General features: G+C 41.3%; 1 protein-coding gene across 1 annotated transcript in view; it reads right to left on the bottom strand.

Moving 5' to 3' along the window:
- CARMIL1 (capping protein regulator and myosin 1 linker 1) overlaps window positions 1-10,181 on the bottom strand; it is a 211,633-nt gene that overhangs the window by 116,470 nt on the left and 84,982 nt on the right. Inside the window, exons 12-13 of the mRNA XM_025212749.1 lie at window positions 8,508-8,602; window positions 4,699-4,785 (exon numbers count right to left, since the gene is read on the bottom strand). Coding sequence (XP_025068534.1) covers window positions 4,699-4,785; window positions 8,508-8,602 — 182 coding nt within the window. The remainder of the gene's footprint in view (window positions 1-4,698; window positions 4,786-8,507; window positions 8,603-10,181) is intronic.

Genomic DNA, 10,181 nt, shown 5'->3' with positions numbered 1-10,181 from the left:
TTGGAAACAAATGCTCTGAACTACTTAGAGACATTTGGCAGCTTTCCAAACATTACCACCATTTAATGAAAGGAGACTGGCAATCAATGAATGGCATGTGTCCATCTTTTCATTTAAAAAATAGTTTGAAATTCTGAAAGAAGCTAGTAAAACAGCATATTTTGTGTGTGTGTGTGTGTGTGTGTGTGTGTGTGAGATACAAATAATATTATGCACACAGACATGCACACACACTTATATATACTATTTATTTTATATATATAATAGGATAGAATATACTAATAAATATACTAATAGATATACTGATTCAGTGCTTTAGAATATACTAATAGATACTAATAGATATACTGATTCAGTGCTTTAGTTTTTCAAGAACCAAAATATAAAAAATAGGATTAACATTAGTAGCATGCTTGTTGGCTTCAGGGTTGCTGTCAGTTGGAAGTCAGTGCCAAGTTTCTGATATCTGCCAAGTTTCTAATGTCACTGTCCATTCTGCAGTTTTTAACTTAAAGTATATGTCACAGCCACAAACTGCAGGACTGAACTTGTATGCATAGAAAATGCAAATTTCTTAAACCTTCAACCACCAATCTAGCCAGTATTGCTTCTAGTTGTTTGCCCTTTTCAAAGAGTTTTGTCAACACCATTCATTACAACATATAAGTAGAAATAAGTGGCATACACATGTTGGATACTATCATTATCAGAACAGCAACAATAGCATGAAATTCAATAATTCAACATACAAGCCTGACAAGTAGGATAAAGAGAGTAGCTGATTCAAGTCTGATCCAAACTGCAGTGATATTAATGGGTATTTTTTTCACTGACTTTAGCAAGCCTTTGGTAGGGCTCAAAAAGTTGAGACTTTCACTGAACCAAGCATGTGGAACCTTCTATTTAAGCCAAAACATCAAATCAATGGTACAGTTTCACTTACTGAATGGTTTTGCTATCAACAGAAATCCTATTTCGTTTAAAAAAAGTAGTCTAATAATGCTGTTTGATTATATTCAGGAGGCTGGACCACACCAGCAGCTGATCTTCCTTTGGATATTCCTTCAGATACAGCTGAGACATGGTTGTTGGAAGTTTATTGGTCAGTCTCAGAAAAACATCTTAAATCAGATGCATTATCAGAACAACAGTATAAAGATAGCAAGTGGACACAGAGAGCTTTTGAAACGGGAAAGCCAAAACCAAAACTTACACTTATTATCAACTTAGAACAGGGTTGGAAAAATTCACTTATTGCTTTCCTCATTCTCAATACAAAGCTTTCCCAGAGGAATGAATGCCATTACATTCTTCAGAACCCATTTTTATGGTGGTACAAAATGAAAAGAAAAAGCCTAAATTTGTGGCCTCAACAAAAGGCAGCATCAATTTGTGCTGCTCTTTTAAAGTGGATGTCTGCTTGTTTTAAGGCAGAGAATGCAGGCAGCCTATAGCTGCCCATGCTCTTCAGCTACCTGGGACAGGTCTTTCCAGGGTTTTAGGGGTGCATGTGCAGGGAATTCCCCTACAGGGAAATTCAACAGGCACACAGGATTGGGCCCCTAAAACCTTGGGGGTGCCTACCTGGATTTCCCAATTTTCTGAGCTGCACCTCAATTTTGACTCAGGGTGGGCTTCTGCAAACAGGGGAATCCCAGCTTTCTCCACTTGCAGAGGCACACCCAGCGATTTGCAAACCTGGGCAGGTCCTCCTAGGACTTCTGGGCATCAAATAGATTTTGCATCCCAACAAGCAGAGAAACCTGGGATTCCTCCATTTGCAGAGGCATCCCTTAAGTCTTGTCCTGCAAGATCAGGCCCCCGCCACCCTCAGAAGTGGCAGAAACCTGACCTTGCAGGACAACCGGCAGCATCTGTTTTGCACAATGAAGCAGGGTGTGTTCTAGCACAGCTGCATTTTCAATGCCTGTTTATAGCAGTGGTCTCCAACCTTTTTAAGTAGGAGATCACCTTTGGCATTTAAAAGCAACCCAAGATGTACCATGGGCTGCCACCCCCCTTGCTTGCCACCCCACCCCCACCCAGCAGGTAAGTCTGTGCTGTGGGAGAGCAGATCAAAGCAGAGGGAGAAAAAATTATTTGTGTGTGCGCCTCCCCAGCAGGTAAGTCCCATCCGACTGGGGCCCCACTTAACTTGCCCTCACTCTGGCCTCTACGGCACTGTCAGGGGCCTCGATCTAGCCCCTGACCCTTACCTCCCCCACAGACTGACTTGCTGGGCTGGGGCACACGCGTGCATGCACGCAGGCACTCAGCTCCCTACCTCAGCCTTGGATCGACTCCGAGAGGCTCTGAGATCTACCACAAGATGCTCCAAGATCTATTGGTGGATCGAGATCCACTGCTTGGTGACCACTGGTTTACAGCAGTGCAGACACAGATTCTCATTAACAGTAAATCATATTATCAGACTGGAATGTAAAAATCAGGATAGAATGTTTTAGTAAGGTTTCTGAAGAGATGCTTTCAGGAAATATATAATGATAAGGTATTATTCTACAAGTCAAGCTGATAGTTACTGCAGGACAATCTGCACTGAGATTCCTACGAAGTCTAAGTTACGCATGTTGGATACACTCTTTTTCCTGGATTTGTTTAAAGACCTTGTTAAAAACACAAACACAAATCCCATTTCATTTAGTTCATTTCCACAGTACTATTATCACTGGTAAGCATTGTGTTGTGGGTCTTGACCCTCCTTAAATTTATTCTTGAGATGGAGAAAACTTAGGTAAAGCCTGCTGATCTGCAAATTCAAAGTACCGTATTTACCCAAATCCAAGACATCTCTGAACTCTAATAATGAGATTCTATATGCGGAAAATTATAAATTTGTTATACTGTCCCATGTCTAGATTTAAATTATTGGAGGGCCATTATTAAATTGCCACCTGACTGCTGTGAGGCAGAAAGAAGTAAGAGGGGTGGAGAGGGAGGAAAAGGAGGCCACCAACCTAACACCTGCACCTGGCTCCCCTACTACTTACTTACCTGTGCCTGGCCCCCCTCTCCCCTGCCTCTTGCCCCTCCTACCTGCTCCCTGGACCAGTGCTGCTGCTGCTGGCTCCCCGACCTGATTCACGGCTACTATCAACTCCATGGCTCCTGACTCTAGGCAGCAGCAGGGGTTACAGCTCCTGCCCTAGCCCATGGCTCCAGTTCCACAGCTGCAAAAGCTGCTGTCTTAGGCCTGTATTCAAATCAAACAGAAGGCTTCTTTTTTCCCCTTGTTGAATAAAGGGTGAGGGGGGCGGACCTCCTCTTGCACTTCAGCAAATATGGTATTTGGAAATCAGGGGAACCAAATGCTAACACTCCAAAGTAAGGGAAGTCCAGGAGGTGACTGAACATAATGGAAGCAGTATGTATTTTTGCCAGGGTAGAGTTTGACCCAATGACTTCAGAAAACATTCTAATTTTTAGCTAATAGGATATTTTACATTATCCCTTGGCTCAAGAATAAATACCAAATGGTCAAAATTCCTTGAGCAAATATTTGTCACCAAGAGCAGAGTGCCAGGGAAAATAAGAAATCAAAGTTTTTTTGAGGTCTTTAAAAATATAAAAAATTTTGAACAAGCTTACAGGATGACTGACTGCCTATTAGGATCCTTGATGCATATCACTCTGTATAACTATAAATACCAAATCTATTTCAAGGTTTACCACCAACAGAGAGTCCATTCTTAATGGGGCCAACTTCCCTCAACTCCCATTGGCACATGAACAGCCTACTAAAACAGTATGTTAAAGAACTATGTTCATTATAGCTGTATTTAAAGAACAAAACAAAAAGGCCAGCCTCTCCGTATCAGTAAAACTTGAGGCTCCCATATCACCGAGCAATAGTTAAATTGAAACTCAGCATTAAGCAGTCATTATCTGGTGTCTTCCATACACTTTAATTCAGTAGTCTCCTCCAGTTCAAAGTGCATAAGCGGTCATCAGGACCCATGAAAAGTCTGTAATAATATCAGTATGGTTGTTCTATTTTTAATTATGTGGTTTCTCTAAGATGTTCCATTACTCTTTCAAGTGACACAAAAGCTAAAGAAAAACCTCAATGTCTTTTTTTTCTATGACTAAAAATTATGTGGTGCACAGGACTTCATGGAGTTAGGTTAAATGAGTACATTTTCCAATTATCGTAAATCAGACATTTGTGAAATAAGCTAAACTCTTCATTTATCCCCACAGAAGCCATTGTTTAAAGTCACCCTCAAATAATTTTATTTTGTAAAATCACATTTCCAAAAGATATTTTGATAGTTTTACAAATGTTATTTTGAAAATGTAAACACAACGTGTAAGCTATTACAAACACCATATGCTCTGGAGACAGCTTCTTGAACCATAAATGCAACACACAATTTATTCCAACATTAATGCAAACCAGCACATTGGTAGTACAGGACTTAACCCAAATAGCGTAGAAGTCATTCAGAATCTTTCATCTGACAAATCAATTGGCTTTGGGTCTGGCCCACACTTCAGCAAGCTACTCTGGTTAAGAAATAACAGGTACTACAGAACAGTGCTGCAACAGACAGAGGAACAGCCAAAGGCAGAAGAAAAATATTAAACCTGTAAAATAAAAGCCTTTATTACTAACTAAAATATTTAGTTTTCACTCATCCAATGGAAAAATAGTAGCTCAGCAATAAGTGTAAAACATACCTTTAGGTGACAATGAGGTTTTAGATACATTTAAATGTTTCAGTCCCTTTGGAAGTTTGGCAAATTGAACACTTAGAGAGGATATACCTGTGTGGGGGTAAAAAAAGAAAGTAGAATTCGTATGTTTTCAAAGTGACAGGAATTAGAGACCACACATCCAACCCCACTAAAGCCAGAGAGACCGCAGGGGTGCTTCAGCACTTCACAAGCAGAACTGCACTCTTATTAGGGCCAGGCTAAAAATAAGAGTTTTATTACTGTAGCCCCTTGAAACACTAATAATGAGCCAGGATTCCATTGTACAAACACAGAACAAAAAGGCAATTAAAAACTACCCAGGGCTGATTTACTCTGAAATACTTTAAAAGCGATGTGAGCATGCTTAAGTTTTGGCAGACCAAACAGGAGGTACCATAGGTGCCATGGTGTCAGCACCTGGAACGTTTGAAAGGTTTAAACCTTGCTGCTTCTACCAAAGATTTTTCAATAAAAAACTAATTCAATACTAAAATTCACATCAGAGGACAAGAAATACTGTACTGGCATTAGGGCTGTATTTGGTCACTGATTCTATTTGGTGGAGATACAGCCCTATTCAGTGGTCAAATCTCCGAAACCAAACTGAATCAGGAGACCTATCTCTGAATCAAATTGGAACCCTTCAAATTGATTTGGAGAGATTCACGTTTTGGACACAGACACAGCTTTAAGTGTTTTTTCTATACATACCTCAAGGTACCAGGCAGCTCGTGAACACTGAGATGCTGGGGCGGATGGAAAGTCCCACAGGAGCACGGAGGGGTGAGGGTGTCTCCAGCATGCTCGGCAGCAGACCTGGAAGTAGACCAGAAGCACTTCCAGTCCACTTCCGGGTCCACTGGGAAGTGGGCGGGGGACCCCTCTCCCTGCCCCCTGGCTTGGCGACTGGTGCCTCCTGGGTCTGGGAGGGGCACCTGGGGTCCCCCATGGCCCAAGGCCAAGCCAGGAAGGCAGGGGAGGGGTCCCCCATGCGCTTGGCGGTGGACCTGGAAGTGGGTTGGAAGTACTTCCAGTCCACTTCTGGATTTGCCATCGAGCATGCAGGGGGGCACCCTGTACTCCTGTAGGATACTCCATGCACCCCACCATTGCAGCATTCACAACCCGCGCCTGGTACCTCGAGGTATGTAGAAAAAATATTTAAAGCTGTGTCTATGGCCGAATCAGCATCGAATCTTCAGATTCAGGTTTGGCCAAATCAAATCGGAACAGTGATCCAAATCAACGGCTCAAATCACTGTCCCTGATTCAGGCCAAATCCAAATTGAATACGGCCCATTTCGCACACCCCTAATTAGCATATCATGTGCAAACAGTTTATTTTGCATTTGTCACATGGTTTTATCTTACACATAGGAAAAGTTGTATTTCAGATGTGCATGGATTTTTTGTTGCAGGGATAGTTTTTGTTGTTGCTCATACAACCATATGTTTAGTATGTACACTGATTATATGTGTAGTTTTCCCAGACAGTTGAAAATTACCTGCCATATTGTATTAATATAGTCAAGCTGTTGACATGAAGATCTATTTCTATTATTTACTGTAAAAAGTCATGGTAGCTGGAAATATAGTCATGATGGCTGGAAGTATTTACTACCCTTACTGAATTTGTTTTGAGGAACAAATTCAGGATATAAGAATATTCAAGTTACTGTTCTTCACCTTTGTAGCAATTTGTTGTTAGCTTGATGTGAAAAACATTTGAGAATTTTTTTTTTTTTAATAAATAAGCTTTTTCTGGAGAAATTTTAAAGAAGTATTCACTGACAATGTTTTAAACATTAACTACTTAAAACGTTTTGTATTGTGTGTTTACAAATATACATGTATTTTCCTTAGTTTGCTTGAAAAAGGGAATTCCAAGAAACACAGTATAATAGATTCCATAAAAACACTAACCTTATTAATAAAAATTAGCCACAACCAAAGACAGAAAGTATTCAACTTGACATAAAAGTTTTTGTGAATTGTTGTACGCATTTGCAGAAATTGCAGTACCAGTAGGACTGGACCTTTAGACAGAGTTACTTTAAAAGCAACACTGGCGGGACTTTCTATCCTAAGTACAGTTTTAAACTCTATGCATCTTCAATGAAGAAAGAGACTCAAAATATTACAATCTTTTGATAATTCCCCCCAGGATTTTCAGTTCCCAGGTAGGTCCTCTGCACTCTTTGGTTGCAGCTGATTCTCTCACTATGCATATATCTTTAAAAGCCAAATGTGATGTTATTTTGTGATGGCAAAAGGGGGAAGGCAGCAAAAGCAATATGAATAAATACTGCAGTGATGCACTTCAATTAAGAAGACTAGTAAATCCTTCAACTCTTCCCTCCTCCACAATTTAACTAGCAGATTTCAGGTACACCCAGCATCACCCACACAGACTGCAAGAATTTTACAGCCTCATCAACATGAGGCCATTTACCATGAGACCTTGATGAGAAGATGAGAGAGAGAGACAAGTAATTTTTCAACATGATGTTTCTTAAAAGAAACAAAGGGTGACACTTTGGATCTATTAAAGTCAATGGCAAATCTCCCATCAATCTCCCATCATTTCAGCAAGGCCAGGACTTAACACCTTGAGTGCCATAAGACTCAAAAGGTGGCTCAGATTTTGACAGTATGGTTAAGGGAAGCCAAGAACAATTTAAGACACTGTTCAAAATAAAATTACTCTCACCTATATGCTTTTTAAATCTCAGGTGAACAAAATACTCTTCTGGCACTTTCCATACCATTCAAGCAAATCTATACTAATACTCACAACTGCATAATTATCTGGGAGGTGAAAGAAAAAAACACCAATACATTGTTTTTTTAAAAATGTGTTTCAACCCAAATATGTTCCAAGTAAAATGAACATTTTTCCATTTTAAATTGCTGTTGGAGGAGGGGAGGGAAGGGAAGTTTTGCAAAACACTCAAATGAAACAAAAAGTTTTACAAAATAAAATCCTGGTTTTTCAACCTCTTGAAAAACAAACTCATGATGGGTGTCATCCTGAAAGCATGGTGTACATGGAATATGAATTCCATGTATGCAATGCTCACAGAGCTGAGTCCAGACTGAAGGAAATTAATCTTAGTTTAAAAATAATCTTGTTTGGGGGATAACGGAAAGGAATGACTTATGTCCATAAACTGCAATTACTAAAAATGTATGTTTAGTCATAGAAAGTAGCAAGTGCTCAAGTCTCACTGAAGTCAAGAGGACTGCTTTGCTGAATTGGGATGGATGTATGCAGGTGCGTAATGCACACACTGTAATGATTATAGCTATACATTTACAAAAACAATGACCATAAATACGTAAATAAAATGCATCTGAATCAAAAAAACACTTTGGTTTGAAAACATCTGAAACAGCAAGCAGTGATGTTACTTCTTATGTTCAGACACATCCACAAATTCTTTTCTATATACTTTTTAAAAAATGTAGTATTTAAAACTATTTTTCTGCCTCCAACACAAAGCATTCACTGGGTTTCATCCATTGTTTAGGTCAAAAGTAACTCCTCTGAAATTAAACTAGCCCAAAATTAATGAAATTCTTAGTTACATTAGGATCATTAAACACCTCTAGGCTAATAGACATGTGCAAACTAAGAAAAAAAAAGCAATTCTCAGTCATCTGTGAACAACAGATATTTACTATGACATTACACCAAGAACAATACTCTCTTATTCAGGCAAAGCTGAATGAAGTAGCACTAATCCTCTTATTACATTTGTATAAAAGGAAAAGTTTAAATGGTACAGTACCTCTGTCCTCAAGTGGGTTATTAGCAAGGTTAATGGTATGAAGTCCTGAGTTAGGATTATGGGCTAGGGCATTGGCTAGTTTCTGTGCAAAATCGCTGCAAAGAAAGCATAATAAAAGAGGATTATATCTACTGCATCAATCAACACCACATTCAGAGGCTTAAAATATGTTCACTAGAAAGAATGGAAATGACTAATGCTATCAACCACAAAGCTACAAAGTATTTCCATTAGTTGTTAGGTCACACACCTCAGTATAACGTCCTTCTTTCAATCCAGCAATATTCTCATTTCTTATTTATATTAGATTCAAGAGACCTTTACATCACAGGGAACTCACCCAATGCTCTGAGCACCTTTGATATATATTTATGAATGCTGGAAAACAGGAGTTACAAAATGAAGAGTCCAAACCAAGAGCATTTCTCTTTCTCGTTGTACCATATACCATCTGACTGCTGATCACTTAATCAATACCATAACCACCACTTCATTTTTCCACCAAGCACCAGAGGAGCAGGCAGCAACATTTTCCACTGGTGGGCCAGAATAACTACAGGACAGGAAAGCTCTTAGCCACCCAGCTGCCCGGCTGCAGCATGGGCAAAGTCCCCACCATTGAATGCTGCCAAAGCCCCAGCTCTGCAGGTTGGATCCTGCACCTGGGCTGTAGCTTTCCACATCCTGCTCAAGTGCATCAGCTTTCCATCAGTAACTGCTTAAAATGAGCTTTGCAGAATAACCAGAAGATCTACAAAAGGGTGGTGGGGGGGAATATTTCTGACCTAGTAGAGTAAGGAGAATGAGATAGCACTCCAAAGATAAGGGGCCCTTACACAAAAGCCCTTGTCCAACTTTTAGTTATTTATTTACTTATTTAAGCAAGGAGCATAAGGCTCAGATGCTCTGAGTGGGTCAGTATTGAGAAACTAAGCTAGCTCTAAACTAGCTAGCTTGTATAGTAGGGCTGTGTGAAATTTTGCCGAGTGTTTCATTTTGAAGCTGTGTTTTGAGCTCGAAACAGCGAAATCAAAGTGAAACAAAAGCCTTCGAAACAGCTCCAAAATGAAACAAGGGCACTCGAAACATTTCCAGTTTCGAAGCCGGGCTTACTTGGCTTCAGCACCAGTCCCAGCCAGCGGCAGCAGCCTCCTGTCATTCGGCACACAAATCTGGGGGCCTGCACCCCCCGGGAGGAGTCTAGCACAGCCCTCCCAGGGGTGCGAGCCCCCGGATTTGTGCACTGGATGACAGCTTGCTGTCACTGCTGGCTGGGGCCAGCAGCAGCACCAATCTTCCTGCTGCTCGGCATGGGCTGCACCCAGCGCCAGTCCCAGCTGGCAGCAGCAGCCTCCTATCATCTGGCACGCAGATCGAGGCCCGCCTGCACTCCTGGGAGGGCTGTGGGGCTGTGCTGGACTCCTCCCAGGGGTGCAGGCCCATGATTTGGGTGCCAGATGTCAGGAGGCTGCTGCTGCCACCTAGGACCGGCACCGGGCACAGCCCATTCCCAGCACCGGGAAGACTGGTGTTGCCGCTAGCCAGAGGCAGCAGCAGCAGCCTCCTGTCATCTGGTGTGCAGATACGGGGGCCCAGCCCTCCTGGGGGTGTGGACCCCTGGAACTGCGCACAGCATGACAGCATGTTGTTGCTGCCGGCTGGGGCCAGTGGCAG

The sequence above is a fragment of the Alligator sinensis genome, unplaced genomic scaffold (genome assembly GCF_000455745.1).
Source record: "Alligator sinensis unplaced genomic scaffold, ASM45574v1 scaffold969_2, whole genome shotgun sequence".
Classification (NCBI taxonomy): Eukaryota; Metazoa; Chordata; order Crocodylia; family Alligatoridae; genus Alligator; species Alligator sinensis.
The sequence above is the reverse complement of the archived record's forward strand: the minus strand, read 5'-3'. Positions and strand labels throughout refer to the sequence as shown.